General features: G+C 40.8%; 2 protein-coding genes across 6 annotated transcripts; both read right to left on the bottom strand.

The window, feature by feature from the left end:
- Positions 1-224: 224 nt before the first annotated feature.
- On the bottom strand, positions 225-13360 carry asb14a (ankyrin repeat and SOCS box containing 14a). 5 transcript variants are annotated; one of them, XM_029646787.2, is made up of 12 exons: positions 13062-13360; positions 12575-12775; positions 11800-11974; positions 11544-11590; positions 11314-11445; positions 10196-10354; positions 9720-9965; positions 6981-7155; positions 6566-6851; positions 1600-1857; positions 1114-1267; positions 225-793 (listed from the first exon to the last, which is right to left on the bottom strand). In XM_029646787.2, exons 3-12 carry the CDS (start codon positions 11931-11933, stop codon positions 621-623), a joined length of 1764 nt encoding a protein of 587 aa, XP_029502647.2. In that variant the 5' UTR covers positions 11934-11974; positions 12575-12775; positions 13062-13360; the 3' UTR covers positions 225-620. The 5 variants fall into 5 exon arrangements, with proteins under 5 accessions (XP_029502647.2, XP_029502646.2, XP_029502648.2 ...); XM_029646786.2 differs by having other exon boundaries at positions 12575-13360; XM_029646788.2 differs by having other exon boundaries at positions 6981-7152; positions 12575-13359.
- A 2404-nt stretch (positions 13361-15764) lies between these two features.
- Positions 15765-17676, bottom strand: rps23 (ribosomal protein S23). The gene is made up of 4 exons (XM_029646782.2): positions 17574-17676; positions 16903-17062; positions 16513-16633; positions 15765-15952 (listed from the first exon to the last, which is right to left on the bottom strand). The coding sequence occupies exons 1-4, from the start codon at positions 17575-17577 to the stop codon at positions 15806-15808; spliced, it is 432 nt and encodes a 143-aa protein (XP_029502642.1). The 5' UTR covers positions 17578-17676; the 3' UTR covers positions 15765-15805.
- Between the last annotated feature and the right edge of the window lie 5198 nt (positions 17677-22874).

Raw genomic sequence — 22874 nt, 5'->3', positions numbered from 1 at the left:
AATCCATGTCTCAATTGTCTCAAAGCGTAAAAATCATTATTTAACCTGTCTTCTCAACTTCATCTACCCTGATTGAAGTGGATTTAACAAGTGACATCAATAAGGGATCATAGCTTACACCTGGTCAGTCTATGGCATAGAAAGAGCAGATGTTCTTAATGTTTTGTAAACTCAGTGTAGACACACATGTACATGTAGCTCTGATAAATAACAGACAATGAAACTTGACAAAAAAAAGAGAAAGGTTTTATTTTATGCTGAAATAGACCAAAATTCTTCAATCCCCCCTCATTTTTTAGGTGAAAAGTAACAAATTCCACTTGATGATAACAGTAAACTCTTTTAACCTGATGTGAGTGAGCTCAGCTCGTCTGCCTGACAGACTAATAGCACGGTTTGAATTACAGTAGAGCTAGGGTGCTATAGCCACAATGAACAAATCAGCCTCGATGTGCCCCCCTTCCTCCAAAAAATACTCACAAGATTTCGACGTCGGGCACCCTGGCCTTAAGAGACGGCACCTCTGAGAGTAAAAAACTGACTAATAACATTGCTGAGTCACTGACTAATTGTTAATGTAGGCCTATCTTCTTCGCTCATCCTCCATGTACTTCTTCCAGTCAGCCCACTAGGATCTTCTGGCTGAAGAGATCATACTCCCGGTACAGGATGTAATCTTTGAGCCGGTTGGGTAGAGGCAGGAAATGCCTGAACACTGGGGCCCTGAGACGCAGTCGGCCCAGACAGCTACGGATCTTCAGACGACAGAGATGCTGAAGACAGCGAGCGTTCTCTGTGGAGAGGGATGATGATTATGATGATGATAGACACAGTCAGATATGAGCTAGTCAATTACATAGACTGTCAAGTAGGCCTAGTTCATCAACTGTCTGAGGGACATTTTTCGGGTCCAGTAATTATAGCCAATAATTAGGGGCAAGATTTTTACCATGGTCAGGTCGCATGCTCAGGAACAACTCCAGGCCCTCAACATAATCATAGTCATGGACAATCTATGCCTTCTATGAAAACATAACTGTTTTCCCAATGAATGGTTAACAACACACATAGATGTGTTTTGTCCACCTAGTTTTGTTTTGTTTATCCACCAACCTTGAACTTTGCAGATATCAGGCCACTGCTTTTGTTCCATCAGAACAGCCTTTAGTTTCGAGCAGAAGGTCACGTGATCGACGTAATCCATCATGATACGCACCACGTGTCCCGAGTGTTCTTTCAACCAGTACACTGAGATAACCTCACAAAACTGCAAGGAAGCACATAATAGTTTTAGGTAACACTTTACTAAAAGCCTGCGGCTATTACTTAATGCGTTCTAACTTGTTATAAGCATAGCCTAACGTTTTAAAGCTAGAATCCTGAATTCAAACGATAAAGTGTATTTTGGGTTCGGATGAATTTATGAAACTTATACGTTTATTCTTCAAGAATCAATGGGTACATATCATTAATTTACATGTCCAAAAATGGATGTTGCAACTTTGTATTCTAGCTTTAAGGAACTAAAGAATAATACTTAGCCACATAACCGGACCAGAGAGAAACCCCTGGACCTATTCACCCTACCAATAACCCTACCATGGAGTCGTTGATGACAGAATTTGTCCAGCCCTCATAGTCATCAGGAACATGGGACGCTTCACCGTAGTTGCACTCGAAGCAGCGCTGGACATCGTAGCCATAGTTACAAAGCATGCGCAGGACAACCTCGTCCTTCAAGGCGTACTGTAGCGCGGAGGGGAAGTGGGTGGTATTGATGCGGGAGAAGTAGTTGACGTTGGCTCCGAACCTCAGCAGGACGTAGATCATCTCCAGGTTACCCGACCTCAGAGCCACCTGCAGGAGGGGAAAAGTGTGTTGATAAGTGCACCTTTCTTTCAAACCTTGGTGAATCCACTACTTTATTACAGTTTTTTTGTGTGTGCAACTTTCACAAGTATGTGTTACATTTTCACAATTATATGCAGAACAATACAAAACAGATCATCATAATGGTTCATGTTTGAAAACACTTAGCGCATTTTCAATTGACTGAGTACAACAAACACATTCACAAAGCCACGTGTTCACTGCACCAAATCACTCTTTCAATTTGAATACATATTCAATCAAAGTATCTGCTTTTCAAAATGCAATATTCATTTTACTTTTGATATGATTTTCTTGTAATTTGTTCACACATTCATAACATTACCCCGAAGAAGGCACAGTGAGGTCGAAACATTGGTGTTTTTAAGCCAATAAATGACTGGGAGGTTATATTTATGGAGTGTGGGACTCTCTTTGTTTTCATAGCTTACAATTTATTCACCGTTAGTCAGCACCTCTACACTAAATACTTTTCTCTGAGTGCTCATGCTTTTTATTAGACTTGTCATTTGTTAACAATACAATTAATTATCACTTAATCAAACTGCTCAAAACTGATAACTACTGAACCAAAAGTATGTAGTGCCTAGTAAACGTACACTACCGATCAAAAGTTTGCGGTCACTTAGAAATGTCCTTGTTTTTGAATGAAAGCTAAAAATGTTGTCCATGTCAAATTTATCATAAATACAGTGTACACATTGTTAATGTTGTAAATGACTATTGTAGCTGGAAATGGCAGATTTTTTATGGAATATCTACATAGGCATACAGAGGCCCATTATCAGCAACCATCACTGTTCCAATGGCACATTGTGTTAGCTAATCCAAGTTTATAATTTTAAAAGGCTAATTGATCATTAGAAAACCATTTTGCAATTATGTTAGCACTGCTGAAAACTGTTGTTCTGATTAAAGAAGCAATAAAACTGTCCTTCTTTAGACTAGTTGAGTATCTGGAGCATCAGCATTTGTGGGTTTGATTACAGGCTCAAAATGGCCAGAAACAAAGAACTTTCTTCTGAAACTCATCAGTCTATTCTTGTTCTGAGAAATGAAGGCTTCGGAAAATATTCAGACCCCTTGACTTTTTCCACATTTTGTTAGGTAACAGCCTTATTCTAAAATTGATTAAATAGTTTTCCCCCTCATCAATCTACACACAATACACCATAATGACAAAGTACAATTTTTGTTGTTGAAATTTTAACAAATGTATATACATATAAAAAAATGGAAATATCATATTTACATACACTAAGTATTCAGACCCTTTACTCAGTACTACAAGCTTGGTACATCTGTATTTGGGGAGTTTCTCCCATTCTTCTCTGCATTCTTCTCCTCTCAAGCTCTGTCAGGTTGGATGGAGAGCGTTGCTGCACAGCTCTTTTCAGGTCTCTCCAGAGATGTTCGATTGGGTTCAAGTCGGGGCTCTGTCTGGGCCACTCAAGGACATTCAGAGACTTGTCCCGAAGTCACTCCTGAGTTGTCTTGGCTGTGTGCTTAGGGTCGTTGTCCTGTTGAAAGGTGAACCTTCGCCCCAGTCTGAGGTCCTGAGCGCTCTGGAGCAGGTTTTCATCAATGATCTCTCTGTACTTTGCTCTGTTCATCTTTGCCTCGATCCTGACTATTCCCCAGTCCCTGCCGATGAAAAACATCCCATAGCATTATGCTGCCACCACCATGCTTCACCGTAGGGATGGTGCCAGGTTTCCTCCAGACGTGACGCTTGGAATTCAGGCCAAAGAGTTCAATCTTGTTTCATCAGACCAGATAATCTTGTCTCTCATGGTCTGAGAAACTTTAGGTACCTTTTGGCAAATTTATAGTGGGCTGTCATGTGCCTTTTACTGAGGAGTGGCTTCCATCTGGCCACTCTACTATAAAGGCCTAATTGGTGAAGTGCTGCAGAGATGGGTGTCCTTGTGGAACGTTCTCCCATCTCCACAGAGGAACTTTAGAGCTCTGTCAAGGGTCTTGATGGTTCCAAACTTCTTCCATTTAAGAATGATGGAGGCCATTGTGTTCTTGGGGACCTTCAAAGCTGCAGAAATGTTTTGGTACCCTTCCCCAGATCTGTGCCTCGACACAATCCTGTCTCAGAGCTTTCTTGACAATTCCTTCGACCTCATGGCTTGGTGTTTGCTCTGACATGCACTGTCAACTGTGGGACCTTATATAGACAGTTGTGTGCCTTTTCAAATCATGTTCAATCAATTGAATTTACCACAGATGGACTCCACCTCCATCAAGTTGTAGGAACATCTCAAGGATGATCAATGGAAACAGGATGCACTTGAGCTCAATTTCGAATCTCATAGCAAAGGGTCTAAATATTTACATTCCCAGTCCAAAGTTTGGACACACCTCCTCATTCCAGGGTTCTTCTTTATTTGTACTATTGTCTACATTGTAGAATAATAGTGAAGACATCAAAACTCTGAAATAACACATATGGAATCATGTTGTAACCGGGTTCGATCCCGGGCTGTATCACAACCGGCTGTGATCGAGAGTCCCATAGAGAGGCTGACCTTGGTCATCAGTTGAACAGTGTCTCCTCCGATACATTGGTGCGGGTGGGTGTTAATAAGCGTGGTTAGGCGGGTCATGTTTCGGAGGACGCATGACTCGACCTTCGCATCCCGAGCCTGTTGGGAAGTTGCAGTGATGAGACAGGATCGAATTTGGGGAGGGGAAAAATATATGATTCACCGTTATTTAACTAGGCAAGTCAGTTAAGATCAAATTCTTACTTACAATGACGGCCTACCAAATGGCAAAAGGCCTTTTGCGGGGACGGGGGGCTGGGATAAAAAAAAGAAGAATAAAAAAAAATATATAGGACAAAACACACATCATGACAAGAGAGACAACACTACAGAAAGAGAGACCTAAGACAACATAGCATGGCAGCAACACATGACAACACAGCATGGTAACAACATGTTAGCAACACAACATGGCAGCAGTATAAGATGGTAGCAGCACAAAACATGGTACAAACATTATTGGGCACAGGCAACAGCACAAAGGGCAAGAAGGTAGAGACAATAATACATCACGCAAAGCAGCCACAACTGTCAGTAAGAGTATCCATAATTGAGTCTTTGAATGAAGAGATTGAGATAAAACTGTCTAGTTTGAGTGTTTGTTGCAGCTCGTTCCAGTCGCTAGCTGCAGCGAACTGAAAAGACGAGCGACTCAGGGATGTGTGTACTTTGGGGACTTTTAACAGAATGTGACTGGCAGAACGGGTGTTGTGGAGGATGAGGGCTGCAGTAGATATCTCAGATAGGGGGGAGTGAGGCCTAAGAGGGTTTTATATATAAGCATCAACCAGTGGGTCTTGCGACGGGTATACAGAGATGACCAGTTTACAGAGGAGTATAGAGTGCAGTGATGTGTCCTATAAGGAGCATTGGTGGCAAATCTGATGGCCGAATGGTAAAGAACATCTAGCCGCACGAGAGCCCCCTTACCTGCCGATCTATAAATTACGTCTCCGTAATCTAGCATGGGTAGGATGGTCATCTGAATCAGGGTTAGTTTGGCAGCTGGGGTGAAAGAGGAGTGATTGTGATAGAGGAAACCAAGTCTACATTTAACTTTAGCCTGCAGCTTTGATATGTGCTGAGAGAAGGACAGTGTACCGTAAGAATAAGTCTGTATCGTAACCAAATGGGGAAAAGGTGAAGGGGTCTGATTACTTTCCGAAAACCCTGTATATGGATGTGTCTGTAAATACTACATCATCATTCTCCATTAGCCAGTGTGCTTTAATAGGACAAAGTGGAGAGTCACTATGTACTACCATTTGGAATTATAGTGTAGTGTACAATGCACTGCTGAAATACCTGGGTTGTATATATAACAATATATTCCACTCATTATGTGAATTACATTGATAGGTGATACTGTATCAGTCGACAAAGGTGAAGGCAGGCTATGGTGATCTTGTATAATGTTGCATGGGGCAGAAATGACATACAACACGTGCTACATTTTTACAGGAGCCAACTGCTTCACAATAACCCTATTTCTGATGATTTGTCCTGAGTATGTACTGTATAAGGATAATGAAACTGTAAGACTGACATATTTCTCAAATTGCTCACAACCTGCCATTTGACAGAAATTATACATATGTTTTTTTGATTGCATGTCAAGTTTTTGTTAAATAATGTATGGAAAATGATATTTTACCGTCTCCTCTTATTTCTATTCAGCACGTCAAAAAGAACAGTTTTGACATTTGTATCTTGTATTTTTTGCTATTGGATTAAATGACTAAATGGTGAGCTTATCATTATCTGATGTATTGGGGACTAAACTAAACATTCTCGTGGTATTTCACAGAAAAATTAGATTTTGCATGAATGACTCAGGGGTGAAAGATGTGTGAAACCCCAATCAATGCACAATCAAAGGTTCCGAATATAAGATAGGGGAAATTACAAGTGTTATCAGTTTAGTAATTAAGAGTTTTTGATTGAGAAAAACGAGTTTCTGCGTGTTGATGTCATCAGGGTATTTGACAAAAAGCCACGAGAGCCTGTTTTCAAAAAGTGTCTCAGAGTAGGAATGCTGATCTAGGATCAGGTTTCCCCTGTCCATATAAATGTATCCATTATGATCTACTCTGAGACTGTTTGTGAATATGAGGCCTGACCTGTAGGCACTTGACAGGGTCCTGGTTGGGCATGGCCCCAGCCTCCAGCAGCAGCTTGACCGAGGGGACATCATCGTTGGACACCGCAAAGTACAGGGCAGACTTCCGCTGGTCGTCGTAGTTACGTCGGACCCAGGGGTGCAACATGTAGTTAGGGTCATAGCCTGCCTTCAGCAGGGCCTTTAGACACTGTGTGTGACCACCAGCAGCTGCAGAGTGTAAGGGGCTCATTCCACTCTCATACACTGCGTCACAGGTCGTCACAGGGATCAGGATCTTCAGAGCTCTAAGTGATTGAGTGAGTGAGTGAGGGAGAGAGAGAAAGGCCAACTGAGCTCTGAAATGTGATTGTGATTTCTAAGCACTAAACTCAGATCTGTGACGAGGTTTAGGGTGCAGTACCGGTGCCACCTACTGTAAATGGCCCCTGTGGGAGACTCTGTGGATGGGGAGGTGTCCGGTGTGTTTGGGGACATTGGCATCAGCTCCATACTCCAACAGCAGAGAGATAATCTCAGGGTAGCCAGAGGCAGATGCCTCAAATAGGATTGTGGCAAAATCCTGGGCCATAGACTCCACGTTGGCCCCTGCTAATACAAACAGCAAACAACAACACATCTGTATTGCTTGTACAGAGCAACAAAAACAAAAACAAAGTCCATGACATAAAATAACTAGTTGATGCCAATTATACACCCTTATATGGGCCCAAGTCATAAGATACAGAATGTGCTTGTGTAACAGGTATGACCTATATGCATGCCAACTAAACAAAGCATTTTTATTGGTTAATTGACAGATCATGTGATTTCAACCTCCTGTTTTGTGTTTCCTGGCGGCTTCCCACAGGGGGTGATGCAGTGCAGAGGCGTGATGGATCCTATGCAGACTATGATGATTTAGTTGATGAAATGGTCAATGGGGTTTGAGCTGAACGTTTAATATGAGAAGAAGTAGTATGGATGCCTGCCTGCTGGGCTGCGCCCTTTCCTGTGCCACTTCCTGTGGCCCTTTTGATTTGTTTGGTTTGTTGGTATGTTTTGAGTGATTTTAACTAGACTGGTTTTAAGAGTAAAACGTAAGTGAAAATGATATTTATGGAGGAAAAGTAATTGAACAGAAATGAGAAACTGGAATGTGTTGGATACAGAATAATGAAAAAACATGCCATAAAGGGGACATCTGCAGTTGCTACATCTGATATGTACCCATTGATTCTTGAAGAACACAATTTATAAATTCCTCCTGAGCTTAGTTCAACAATTGTACCACATCAGAACCAAAATATAAGCTTGCTTTACTCCAATATTTGTAAACAAAGTAAATGTAAACAAACACTGTATAGCCTCATCTCAAAACATGGTTAAAATGACATCACTTTGATATCATTTCACCAGCCCCTGCCTCAGCTTTTTACTAAAACAGGGGTGGGGATGGGCTTTGTTATTATATCCACTGCAGATTGCCACATTAAGAAAATAAACATCCCTTTGGTTGTCTGCCTCTTCTTCACTCTGCCTGCTCAACCCAGACATAGAACCTGTCACTTTTCCACCTTGTGACACAGGGACATTAGTACAGTACAAGTAAAATCATCTAATTGAGCCAAGGGTTCCCAAACTTTTTCACTTGGGGAACATTGTCTATTTCTATGGGAAGAAGCACTGTTCATGACACAAACTGTTCACACCCCTCTTGTTGGTGGAGAGAATTTAGCTGATGTACAGCTTATTCCCTGCAATTCTACACATGTTGTCATGGGGTGCAAAGAAAACGTTAACGTTTCAGAGCAAATTTTCTTGCAATTCTATACATTTTGCCATGTCTAATGTGTATTCATGTGATATTTGAGTGACAAAAAAATTACAACAATATCTATGGGCTAAAAAAACGAGAAAAAAAAATGTTAGCTGACATGGGCTAGTTGATCTGGACATTTCTGACAAGTTATAAATATCTCTCTAAGTTATGCAATAACTAACATGACAAGAGGAATTGATGATGATCTACACCATTTCGAAATGATATACGCATACGGTACCAGTCAAAAGGTACTTACTTTGCCTTGAATTCTAAATAAATCCCAGACAGTGTCACCAGCAAAGCACCATCACACCTCCTCCTCCATGCTTCACTGTGGGAACCACACATGCGGAGATCATCCGTTCACCTACTCTGCGTCTCACAAAGGCATGGCGGTTGGAACAAAAATCTCAAATTTGGACTCATCAGACCAAAGGACAGAATTCCACCGGTCTTATGTCCATTGGTCATATTTCTTGGCCCAAGCAATACGCTGCTTATTATTGGTGTCCGTTAGTAGTGGTTTCTTTGTAGCAGTTCGACCATGAAGGCCTGATTCACGCAGTCTCCTCTGAACAGTTGTTATTGAGATGTGTCTGTTACTTGAACTCTGTGAAGCAGAGGCTGCAATTTCTGAGGCTGGTAACTAATGAACTTATCCTCTGCAGCAGAGGTAACTCTGGGTCTTCCTTTCCTGTGGCGGTCCTCATGAGAGCCTGTTTCATCATAGCGCTTGACGGTTTTTGCGACTGCACTTGAAGAAACTTTTAAAGTTCTTGACATTTTCCGGATTGTCTGACCTTCACATCTTAAAGTAGTGATGGACTGTCGTTTCTCTTTGCTTATTTGAGCTGTTCTTGCCATAATATGGACTTGGTCTTTTACCAAATAGGGTTATCTTCTGTATACCACCCCTACCTTGTCACAACACCACTGATTGGCTCAAACGCATTAAGAAGGAAAGACATTTCACAAATTAACTTTTAACAAAGCATCCCTTATTATTGAAATGCAATCCAGGTGACTACCTCATGAAGCTGGTTGAGAGAATGCAAAGAGGGTGCAAAGCTATCATCAAGGCAAAGGGTGGCTACTTTGAAGAATCTGAAATATATTTTTATTTGTTTAACACTTTTTTGGTTACTACATGTTTCCATATGTGTTATTTCATAGTTTTGATGTCTTCACTATTATTCTACAATGTAGAAAATAGTAAAAATAAAGAAAAACCCTTGAATGAGTAGGTGTGTCCAAACTTTTGACTGGTACTGTATATACATATAATTATATCATTTTGGGGGGTGGGGACCTAGGCCCACCCCACAGTTTGAGAACCACTGACATACTGTACCTTTCTGGACGAGGGCTTGGACTACCTTCACATGCCCACACTGAGCGGCAAGGGCCAGGGGTGTGAGCCCATAGTCGGACCTGGCGTCTGGGTTGGCCCCAGACCTGAGAAGCAGCTCCACAAATTCCTCCCGTCCCAGCTTGGCAGCCTCGTGGAGGGGGGTCCTGCTGTGACATCCCTCCAGGTTCACATTGCTACCGAACCCCAGTAGGAGCTTGGCCAGGTCCAGACGATCGTTTCTGATAGCTGTTGGATGGAAGGAAGAAGTGGGATAAGTCTGTAATGATCCTACATGTCCTAGAGTTCTTCTCATTGTCAGGACTACATAGGCTTACATTTGGACTGTCTATTGTTCTGTCAGCTCTACGTTCAGTTATTCCCAGAACCAAATATCATGTGAGCTGGAGTCTGTCACGAGAGACTAATCTTCAGTATGTTTTGAGTGTATTAATAACAGAGGTTGCAGACAGGTTTACCTATAACTAGCGGGGAGTCCTCTTCGTCATCCTGGCAGTCAGAACTGGAATGATTCTGTAGCAGAAAGGTGGCGTTTTCTATCAGACCTCGCTCCACCGCCAGGAACAGAGGTGTCTTTCCCCGGTCGGTCCGACATTGCACTGCATTTTGACTCGACGCTGAGGAAGGCGTACATCAAGTCAGTCTTATGATCTATCATTATACTTTAAATATTATTTTGACATTGAAAGGAAACGTGAACTCATGTTCACATTTGACTATAGTGAACAAAAATATAAATGCAACATGTAAAGTATTTAATGACTTGAAATAAAAATCCCAGAGATGTTCCATATGCAAAAAAAATGCTTTTCTCTCAAATCTTCTGCACAAATTTTGCCAAAATTATCCATCCACCTGACAGGTGTGGCATATCAAGAAGCTCCTTAAACAGCATGATCATTACACAGGTGCACCTTGTGCTGGGGACAATAAAATGCCACTATAAATGTGCAGTTTTGTCACACAACACAATGCCACAGATGTCTCAAGTTTTGAGGGAGGGTGCAATTGGCATGCTGACTGTAGGAATGTCCATCAGAGCTGTTGCCAGAGAATTGAATGTTAATTTCTCTACCATAATCCACCTCCAACATTGTTTTAGAGAATTTGGCAGTACGTCCAACCTGCCTCAGAACTGCTGACCAAGTGTAACCACGTCAACCCAGGACCTCTACATCCGGCTTCTTCACCTGCGGGATCGTATGAGGAGGGGGTGGTGTGGAGTATTTCTGTCTCAATAAAGCCTGTGGCTCACAAGTGGGTGGGCCTATTCTGTCCCAGGCCCACCCATGGCTGTGCCCTTGCCCAGTCATGTGAAATCAATAGATTAGGCCTAATGAATTGATTTAAATTGACTGATTTCTTTATATTAACTGTAACTCAGTAACAGCTGAGAAATTGTTGCATGTTGCATTTATATTTTGGTTCAGTGTACTTTCGAGCTTTGAAAACATCAGACAAACTTTCATTTTGGTGTTTAATGTTCCTTTGATTGTTTGTATCTTCTCGAAACAATACATGATTTAATTGACCCTTATGTGTAGGGATGTACTAGACGAGACAAAGATATACAAACCTGCAAAGGTGACCTCTAGAATATTTTGGTTCTTCTGACTAACGGCCTCATGTAGGGGGATCCAGCCTCTGTTGTCCACTTCAGAGAAAGCACCCTGGCTGACAGACAGCTGGCGGAGAGCTGCTTCGTCACCTGGCAACAAACCAGGAAGCAGAGAGGATTATCAAGGAGACACTGTTATGGAGACACAGTAAATAACCAATAGTGCAGAACCGGCACTCACTACTCACCTTTTCTGATGGCGGAGAAGATTTTTACATTATCTGTTATATCTTGACTGTGGAAAGAAAAAAGTCACACCATAAAAGCTGTGCCACCAACCTCATGATGAAGGTGTGAGTTCCAGATACAGAATTGATCATTTATAACCTCTTTATGTCAGGACCAACATAAAATGTATAACTATCCTACTATCTGGGCAGACCTGTGTATCTGTGTCTGGTGTGCTGCTAAAGGTTCACAAGGGTGAAGCAAGAAGCTGTGTACCTGCACTCATCCCCTAGGCTGGAATCCTGCGATTCAATCTGCTTGTTACATTCCAGAAGACTCTGTTCAATCATGTATTGAGTGTCCACATCCTCATAGTCGTCCCCTTCATATCCTAGTTCGTCAAAGTGCATGTCCAGGCCTCTTGCAGTCTCTCTAGTGGGGATCTCTCCAGCTAAACTCAACAAGACAAACTATCACCTGGCATGACCTATGACCTATAGCATGGCATGCATGTGACAGGCACATCCCTTCACAATCAATCGACCAGGTTTACATTGTTTACTATGCCTAACAATAGTCTTAGTTGGTTTGGTGGATATGCCCAATCATTTACACAGACTCATTTAATTTGGCATGTTGCATTATGTGTAACAAAATAACAGGTATCCAGGTCAAAATATTCATAAACACATCCACGCAAACACATAGAAGTTCGTGAGTCATAACCCCTTGTTGTGAAATGTCAAGCATGCATGTGTTCAACGGCCCATGGCGCAGTAAATGGCAGGTTTCAAATGTTCCATTTTAAGGATGCATTTGTAATGAAATGTGATACAGTGTTTCAATCTTAATCTAATTAAGGGCTGTAGGTCTATAGCTAACAATCTCATGGATTTTTAGAATTCTTCACTTTTTTTTTGTACATATTGAAGAGAAAACCCCCTTACAGTAGACATTTAGTGTAGGCCCACGACTCATTTATATGACCTTTTCATATGATCTAACACACCAAGACTAGGTTTATACTATGATGCAGTTTGTTTTCTTTTACCTTTCGTAATCAGGCTGTAATGTGGCTATGGCGTCCTTCGTGGTTTAAAGGGGATCCGTTTTTCTCCATTCTGGGGCTATTTATACCTCCCCTGCTATAAATACCTGATCATGAGACAGACCAGCACCCAGGGTTTCTCTGTACCTCTGGCACACTGAACGACACTCACTGACACACTTTTCCTGCTCCTGCATGTTGCTACTGATAGACACAAACAGATTCACTTTTATGACGGAATTCATGCTTTTATAAAGATTACAGACTAGAGCAAGTAAATAAGAAAGAGATGCATGAAAGACTATTTGCATGAACATTCTTCCTTTAAGATACACAATTGAACAGTTTACAGTTTTGAAAGCGGAAAGAATGCATGCAATACTTTCTAAGTGAATTCTCAGTGCATTATTTTAAATAAGACAATTGAATCACCACCCATACTTATGTGAAAATGTCCATAGTAATGAAGTGTCTGTCCATCATTACTCACCGACAGCATCCTCCAGGAAGAGTGTTATCATGAACTGTTTCTCTGTGCTACTCCAGTTGTTTGAAGGTCACCAGACTTCTGCCTGTGGAGAGGATGGATGGGTTGCTGCCCTGCACAGGTTCTGGCTGCTGGATTCCTGTCACTCACTATCACCCATGTCTCATCACTCACCAGACACCTCCACTGTAGTGATCAATGTAATCCTCTCTGCCTCTGAAGGAATACTGTGAGAAAAGAGAACCGTGAGATCACTCTTGGCAACAACCACAATCTCTCTTATTGAACCTGATAACCTTACAGGAAGTTAGGCTAAGTGGATGTACTGGTACTTCCTGTATATAGCTCCATTCTTGTGTCTTTTATTTTATTCCTCGTGTGTTACTATTTTATTTTTAAACTCTGCATTGTTGGGAAGGGCTCGTAAACAAGCATTTCACGATAAAGTCGACACCAGTTGTATTTGCCGCATGCGACAAATAACATTGATTTGATTTAAAGCTCTGGAATGATTTACACAAAATATGACAATTTAGTATTTAAAACAGAGACTTGGAGTATTGAAATGTGTTAGTGTATTCCGTTTTAGTACTTTTCCGTAATTCAATGTTACTTTAGTTGAGGGTTTCCATGTATCTGACCCCCACCTCCACTAGGTGGAAATAATGTTTACATGCACATATATAATTCAATATTAAACTGATTATGTCAGTAGGCAGAGTACGGCAATAGTCATATAAACACTTTGCTTATCTTAATCTGCGTAAGTTCAAAAATCGAAGTAAGCATACTCTTATTAGATCACCTGTTTTTCTGGTCAATCTTTTTAAATGATTAGGACATGTAGATAGGTTCATCTGCGCTCCAGCTGTGTATTTGATCTGCACACGGGCACGAGTGACATAAAAAATAAAAAAAACTTAATGTCGCAAAAATAACATGTTCGCTTTGGTAGAACGTTTATTTTGATTGCCATTCTTCTGCATGTGTCCATGTACACTGAACAAAAACATAAACGCAACATGTAAAGTGTTGGTCCCATGTTTCATGAGCTGAAAAAAAAAAAATCACAGAAATGTTCCATATGCAGAAAAACCTCTCAAAATACCTTCTTCAAACCTTATCAAAATATGAAGACACTGATTAAACAGCATTATCATTACACAGGTGGATTTGTGTTGGGGACAATAAAAAGCCACTCTTGTGCAGAGTACTTCTGTCTGTAATAAAGGACTTTGTGAGGGGAAAAATCATTCTGATTGGCTGGGCCTATGCCCTGCAAAGCCCACCCTTGTCTGCACCCCTGCCCAGTCTTGTGAAATAATAAGGAAATCAGTCCATTGAAATGAATTAATTAGACCCTAGGTCTAATTAATTCATTTCAATGGACTGATTTCCTTATATGAACTGTAACTCTGTAAAATCTTTGAAAATGTCACATTGCATTTATATTTTTGTTCAGTATTAAAAGGATTAGGGAAAGTACAGATTATTCTCACAACATAAGAATGATCTGACAGCATGTTTTCTGTCTGTGACAAAGTACTAAACGAACTGAATTATAATTTCAGAAGCAGCTGGCGACGTCCACGTGATCTTTTCTATTCAAACTGTCCATTTCATATCCTTTCTATTAATCCCAAACATGTCACTTTCATAATCTGCAGGAAATCCTCTTCCACCCCAACACCAAATAATTTGTCATTCAGGTTAACACTGCATGTCTCAATATATGTCTAGACTATTGCATCACAAACATCAAAATGTAATCCTATTAATAATTGGATGAAAGGATATTACATTCTGGAAGAGGGGATTAGTATCATTGTGTAAAATGTCCTAAGATCCTTCTTGCCATATTCAAAAGTCTGGTCCTTCGAGCTCAAGACTAAAATTGTTTTAATAACAAAGGCTCCGGCCTATGCAATCTATGCTCCCACCTTCGAAATCAATCACTACGCCACACCAAAACAAGGATCATACAATCTGTTGGGACAGCTTTTATACCAGTTAAAAGGGACTGTAAATTATACGTCAACAGGTGTGGCTAAATTTGGGCAAGTGTATGAGGAAATGAGATACACCAATCATGGTTGAGAAAAAAGACATAGCCTCTTATTGGCAGCTGTCTTGACATTCATGCCCGTTAGTTCCAGATGATGCCACGGCATGAAATAAGTCCTCTTCATTACTGGAGTGACATGTCAGAGGCGCAAAACTTGACTGAAGATGAAATGCATCTACTCTACGACCAATCAAGACACCCATTACAATCCCTCGAACAAGCTATAAATAAAACACCAAATTGCCAGTAATTGCCAGAACAGACAGCTTGGGTAGAGCTGAACACACTGGCACCACTGATGCTCAGCTGGCACGATCACACACACACTCACATCTTGAGGACATTCATTTTATAAAAAATAAATCGTTTGAGTTGTTATTCTAATTATCAACCTGGTAATGTAGAAGTGAATCAGAGAAGACCCTCAGATCAGGAACCAGGATGGGCAACTTCAGTCCTCTGGGGCCAGAATGTCAGCTGATTCTTTCAATGGCACACACACTACACCTGGTATCCCAGGTCTAAATCACATGGCGATTTGGAAAAGCAACATATAACAACACTTCCGAGGACCACCAGAGTTGCCCATCTCTGCAACATACTATCAAAATGCACAACAAAATGCACAACAAACCACCTGGAATTGTGAAAACATTTTATTGATTTCCCCATCAGAACTGTCTTAAGATCTGGGTCTCTCCTTCTTGCCTTTGTAGAGGGCCAGCAGGGAGACATTAGCCACTTTGACCACCTTGAAACGTACACCAGGGATATCACCGACGGCGTGTCCCTTACGCCCGAATCCTGCCACAAGAACCTCGTCATTTTCCTGAAAGACCAAGGGAAACAAGCTGGATATACACGACAAAATGCATAATTGAATATTATAAATATCATCCCAGGCTACATCACACATATATATTATTTTCCTTCTTAGATTTTTCAGGGCTCTATGCTGATGGTATTTTTTACAAGGAGCACGTGCGCTTAAATTGGGAAATAAATGCATGTACAAAGTAATTTACGATAGGCTCATTAATCCCCCTCTCCCCTGTAACTATTCCCCAGGTCGTTAAGACCAAACGAGAATGTGTTCTCAGTCAACTTACCGGGTGAAATAACAGATAAATTAAAAATAATTCAATATACAGGCTTCACATCAAATATTTAGGCTCATTTGATCTCACTGTAGACAGCCCTGTTATTTATGGGGAGTCTTGCATTTGTTAGTGGATATCGGGCACAATTTATAGACACTAAACTGCATCCATCAGACCCTTTACACAGTGGGTGTAATAAAAATGTTAAAGTCATTGAATATTTTTTATTATTTTTTAAACACTACTTTGGAAAAATGCTTGGGTGCCAGGCTGACTAGTTAACGCTTACCTCGATGAAGTTCAAGCAACCATCATTGGGGACAAAGGCGGTGATCTTCTTGCCGTTCTTGATGAGCTGGACCCTGACACACTTCCTAATGGCGGAGTTGGGTTGCTTAGCTTCAACACCACTGTAAGACAGGGATAGAAACATTTGGAACTGGCATATTGGTATATATATGTCATTACACATTATTGATACTCAGAGAAGACATTAGGGCCTATATTAACGTGTCCCAGAGTAGCGGTGCTGCTGAACTAGAATCTGTTTTGGCTTTCAGATTATGCTATAAATAAGATTAAAGGGGGGGCTGAAACCAGATGTGCACTCCAAACAAGAGTCTCTCAATACGGTCCCTGATTATTAGTGAGGATATTAGGGGTGTTGTGATGTACTTACACTTTCTCAAGTACAATTCCCTTGGCGTGGGAAGCGCCTCCGAAGGGGTTAGCCTTCAGGGCAGTGCCGAGATGGGCCTTTTTGTACTGTTTATCGTGCCATCTCTGCTCACGACGGTGGTTACGCAGCTTTCTGGCTGTACGCAGACCACGACACTTTCCTGAAGAGATACAAAGTAAATAGTTAAAAATGCTAGCTTTTGACTTAATAATAATGTCCAACAAAACATTGTTTGACCAGTCAGCCAACTACCGGTAGCTACACAAGATATCCGGACATGAACACCGCATCAAATGCGGTTTACACTGGAGCAGCTGGCTAACAATTAAGTTAATTGGAAAATAATTTAGTTACATTTAACCAAATTGCTTGTGCAGAGTGCACATCCATTTCAACAACTTTGTAACCAAAACTCTGGTAACTGGCTACATAAATGTTTGGTGACTGAAAAGGAAGCGCTGGCCAGCACTGACGGCATGTTATGGCCGTCTCCACGTTGCGGAGATCGCGCTAGTTGGCTGGTGGCAAATTTCAGAATATTTCTACAAATACATTCTGTTCTGCCACGATAATAACGAAATGGGTAAGAATACATTCAAATTCCAAGTCAATATAGAAAAGACACCGATATATTTTGTAACCATTCCGTTAAAAATAGAAAAGTATCGTACCCATGTCTGCAGATTACGAACCCAGGCTAGAAAGAAAGAAGACCAGAATCCTCCGCGGCAATGTCTCCTCGCAGGACCCCAGAGGTGGATACTAACATGCCTGTTTGGCAGAGTTTTCTCTCTCTCTCTTTAGCGTATTTTAAATGTAGCTACATTTAAATAAACATTATTAAAAATACACGATTTAGGGAAATAGCACATGTGCACTATTTGGATAGTTTTGTTATATCAAGTCTATATAATATTGAGATGTTTACGTGCCTGATTCAAAATGCGACAAATCATCAGTCAAAACGAGTCTGAAGAGACATTCTTCTTCTTCGATGGGATTTAACGGCGGTTGGCATCAAATGTCAATGGTGAATTACAGCCACCAGCTGGACCGGGTATTGAATAAGAAACAAACAAACACATTTCGGGAAAGGGGGAAAACATAATACAAAATAAAACATGTAAACAAAAAATAAATATCACACTTCTTCAATCACATTCCACTCCAAAATACATCCCTACACAGGCTCAGGGGCCTGTGATGGGGCTACATTCACCAACACAAATCACAAAACCAAATAAACTTTCAGCATTTATTCACAGTGATTCCAATTTTTGTAGACTTATTTTCCGCTTGTGCTGTACAGTTTATGACCATTGCAATAAATAATACAACATCCTTTTTTTTAGCATGTAGAATGTCACTATCCCTTGGTTGATGAGAAACCTTCCCTGGTGGCTCTATTGCTTCTTCCCTGCCACTCGTTCCTTCTAATTTTCTCACTGCCTCCAGGTAGAAGACACACCGGACACTCCTTACCCTTACCACCTCATTCTCCTTCACCAGGGCACTTCAAGAATTCAGGTGCATGTTCACCTCCACAGTTGCAATATTTCCCTTCTTCTGGCGTTCAATATTCTTCCCTTCTGCACAAAATGTACACATTACCAAATATTTGACATGTATGACACTGAAGGGGCTTATGCACAAAAGCTTTTACAGGGTATCTCATGAATCCTAACTTTATATGAGAAGGGAGAGACTCTTCATCAAAGAACAGTAGCATGGATGAAGTGAACTTATTTTCTCCGTCCACCATACAGGTCAGTCAACGTGCACCAACAACTCCATCGATGTCTTCAGTTATATCCTCTGCCTTTACTTCTTGCGCCACCCCAGAAATAACCAGCTTGATAGTTACCCTGCTACGAAAATCCATGCAGGAAACATTCCACTCCTATATCTTTTTCAGTCTTAAAACACCCTTCTTCTGTTCCGCAGACACACAACAAATCTAAATAAGACCACTTTTTGTGACTCTCACCGACTCCACACTTTCTTCCAACACATTCCACATTTTCCTGGAGACGTTAAATGGATTTCCCAAGTAGCATTGATCCAAAACGCTGACTCCGACCCAAAATAAGTCTAGTGGTTTCCTATTTTCCAACACAGCTTTACTTCTCTTGTTTCCCTTTATCTTCACCACTGTAACCCACTCATTCTCACTTTCTGTGCAATTAGCTTCACTCGACTCACTAGCAGCTTCAAACAAATATATATTTCCGCCGTCTTCCATCCCACTCATTCCTCTAACCGGCCTTCCATCAAACTCATGAGCATCTCTCTCCCTGCCTGACAACTCAGCTCTGAAGAGACATTATATCTGCTTCAAGATGATATAGTAGCCAGTAAATTATGTGAAAGAGTAGTGAGGTGAAATCCCTGCCTATACTTGTCTAGCTAGGTACTACAACTACAACTTCCACCATTGGTGAAGAATTGAGATTGTTTTATAAAGGCAAGGGTGTTTAGCAGTAGATGGCAGGGCAGTGGCAGGCAACTGAAAATTGTCCCAGTCTTCTCGGCTTCCCATCACTAGTAGACTCATTTGACTAGTCTTGCTGTATCACGTCTAATTTCATGTGACAAAGCAACTACAGAGACATAATTCAAGATGTCCTCTAATAATATACAGTGAGGTCCAAATGTATTTTGACAGTGACACATTTTTGTTGTTGTTTTGGCTCTGTGACCCAGCACTAGATTTGATACAAAGACTATGAGGTTAAAGTGCAGACTGTCAGCTTTAATTTGAGGGCATCTTCATCCATATCGGGTCATTCAACTATTTAGAATTTAAAGCACTTTTTGTACATAGTCCCTTCAATTTAGGAAACCAAAAGCATTTGGACAAATTCACATACAGTACCCGTCAAAAGTTTGGACACACCTACTAATTCAAGGGTTTTTCTTTATTTTTGTACTATTTTTTTACATTGTAGAATAATAGTGAAGACATCAAAACTATGAAACAACACATATTGTATCATACAGTAACAAAAAAAGTGTTAAACAAATCAAAATATATTTGAGATTTGAGATTCTTCAAAGTAGTCATCCCTTTGCCTTGATGACAGCATTGCACACTCTTGGCATTCGCTCAACCAGCTTCACTTGGAATGCTTTTCCGACAGTCTTAAAGGAGTTCCCACATATGCTGAGCACTTGCTGGCTGCTTTTCCTTCACTCTGCGGTCCAACTCATCCCAAACCATCTCAATTGGGTTGAGGTTGGAAGATTGTGGAGGCCAGGTCATCTGATGCAGCACTCCATCACTCTCCTTCTTGATCAAATAGCTCTTACACAGCCTGGAGGTGTGTTGGGTCATTGTCCTGTTGAAAAGCAAATCATAGTCCCACTAAGCGCAAACCTGGTGGGATGGCGTATCGCTTCAGAATTCTTTGGTAGCCATGCTGGTTAAGTGTGCCTTGAATTCTAAAGAAACCATAGATGGTGTCACCAGCAATGCACCACCACACCATCACACCTACTCTGTGTCTCACAAAGACACGGCGGTTGGAAACAAAAATCTAAAATATGGACTCATCAGACCAACGGACGCCAAAGCAAGTCTCTTCTTCTTATTGGTGTCCTTTAGTAGTGGTTTCTTTGCAGAAATTCTACTATGAAGGCCTGATTCATGCAGTCTCATCTGAACAGTTGATATTGAGATGTGTCTGTTACTTGAACTCTGTGAAGCATTTATTTAGGCTGCAATTTAATGAACTTATCCTCTGCTGCAGAGGTAACTCTGGGTCTTCCTTTCCCGTGGCGGTCCTCATGAGAGCCAGTTTCATCATTGCGCTTGATGGTTTTTGCGACTGCACTTGAAGAAACTTTCAAAGTTCTTGAAACTTTCTGGATTGACCGACCTTCATGTCTTAAAGTAATGATGGACTGTCGTTTCACTTTGCTTATTTGAGCTGTTCTTGCCATAATATGGACTTGGTATTTTACCAAATGGGGCTATCTTCTGTATAGCACACCTACCTTGTCACAACACAACTGTTTGTTTCAAACGCACTAAGAAATAAATAAATTCCACAAATTAACTTTTAACAAGGCACACCTGTTAATTGGTTGGCTTAGAGAATGCCAAGAGTGTGCAAAGTTGTCATCAAGGCAAAGGGATGACTACTTTGAAGAATCTCAAATCTCAAATATATTTTGATTTGTTTAACACTTTTTTGGTTACTACATGATTCCATATATGTTATTTCACAGTTTTGATGTCTTTGATGTCTATTATTCTACAATGCAGAAAAAGTAAAGATAAAGATAAACCCTTGAATGAGTAGGTGTGTCCAAACTTTTGACTGGTACTGTACATTTGTATTAAAGCAATCAAAAGTAGGACCGGTAGCCTATTTGGTACCATATTTCTAGCATGCAATGACTACATCAAGTTTGTGACTCTACAAACTTGTTGGATGCATTTGCAGTTTGTTTAGGTTGTGTTTCAGATTATTTTGTGCCCAATGGAAATTAATGGTAAATAATGTCATTCTGAGTCACTTTTATTGTAAATAGAAATATAATGTCTCTATACAATTATACATTAATTTGGATGCTACCATGATTATGGGTCATCATTAATGAATCTTGACAAATGATAAGTGAGTTACAGAGGCACAAATAATTTGTCCAAATACATTTGGTTCCCTAAAATGGGGGGACTATATACAAGAAGTGCTGTAATTTCTAAACGGTACCCCGATATGGATGGAAATACCCTCAAATGTAAGGTGACAGTCTGCACTTTAACCTTTATAGTCATTTGTATAATTTGAAAGTGCTGGAGTACAGAGTCAAAACAACAACACAAGGTGTCACTGCTCAAATAATTTTGGACTGCACTGTATGTCAGGAATCCAATGGGATGATTTGAGGCAGGCAGCGGTCAGCGGTCTAACAGTACTGCGCTTTCGTCCCTTTCCTCGCCCCAACCTGGGCGTGAATCAGAGACTCTACACACATCGACAACAGTCGTTACCTATCGCCCCCACAAAAACCGCGGCCCTCGCAGAGCAGCCTAATTCCCCGCTTTATTGACTACGTTTCGATCGAAACGGATCTTCTTCGTCAGGTCAAACAGACTGTGCTCACACCTCAAAATATACACATTTCCCCTTACATGACCGTTAAGCACATGATGCATGGTTGGTGTGGAAACAATTCAATTTACGTTTGCGCATAGTCAATCATAATTAATCACATAGCTACATATGGTCATAAAGGATTACGTACATACAAATGGGTCCAAGTTCAAACCGAGGAAAACCTAGGTACAATATGCTACAATAAAAAAAGTTTAAAAAAACAAACAGGCTATCAATGGACTGATTCATATTGTAATCATCTAAATAGTAATAAAATAGAGCCAAAACATCATAATATAATAGCAAATGCTCATGATATAATAGTTTTTATTTTAAATTAAGGGGTGGTAACACCAGTCAGTTGTCATAATACAATTAGTTATAGGGGGTTGAAATACAGTGCCTGCTGCTGCAACTGGTGTGAAATGGTTGGCTAGTTAGCGGTGCGCGCCAGTGGCTTGTGCATCGGTGACGTCACACTCCGAAACCTCGAAGTAACTGTTTCATTTGCTCTGGTTGCGGAGGAGCGTCAACAGTATGCGGGCCTGCCTGTTCTTTACAAGCATATTGTACAATCTCATCATTCATGGGTTACTGATGTACAGACAGAAGGGTGGACGAGTCTTAGGAGACAGAACGAATTCCTCTATTGTCAGACAGCTATATTCCATTGATGAAAATGAGGTAATTCCAGTGGTTTAACATGCCTTTTGTCATACTGCTTCATCAACCCATGATCGAATCGGACGCAGAGCTATTTTTCTTCTGAATTAGTTATTTGATTTATTTGACCCTTATTCTACCAGGTAAATTGTCTGAGAACACGTTCTCATTTACAGCAACGACCTGGGGAGTTACAAAGTATAG

Source organism: Oncorhynchus nerka, linkage group LG15 (genome assembly GCF_034236695.1).
Source record: "Oncorhynchus nerka isolate Pitt River linkage group LG15, Oner_Uvic_2.0, whole genome shotgun sequence".
NCBI classification, from domain to species: Eukaryota; Metazoa; Chordata; class Actinopteri; order Salmoniformes; family Salmonidae; genus Oncorhynchus; species Oncorhynchus nerka.
The sequence above is the reverse complement of the archived record's forward strand: the minus strand, read 5'-3'. Positions and strand labels throughout refer to the sequence as shown.

Bases quoted from the DNA above. Each gene is read 5' to 3' on its own strand.
- asb14a (XM_065002018.1), bottom strand. From the start codon at position 11,933: ATGCACTTTGACGAACTAGGATATGAAGGGGACGACTATGAGGATGTG. The intron at 9,966-10,195 runs GTAAACCTGTCT...TCCATCCAACAG, and splicing joins GGACTCCCCGCTAGTTATAG to CTATCAGAAACGATCGTCTG. The intron at 1,268-1,599 runs GTAGGGTTATTG...GCTTCCTTGCAG, and splicing joins CTGTCATCAACGACTCCATG to TTTTGTGAGGTTATCTCAGT.
- rps23 (XM_029646782.2), bottom strand. The intron at 16,634-16,902 runs GTAAGTACATCA...CCTGTCTTACAG, and splicing joins GGAATTGTACTTGAGAAAGT to TGGTGTTGAAGCTAAGCAAC. The intron at 15,953-16,512 runs GTAAGCGTTAAC...TTGGTCTTTCAG, and splicing joins GTTGCTTGAACTTCATCGAG to GAAAATGACGAGGTTCTTGT.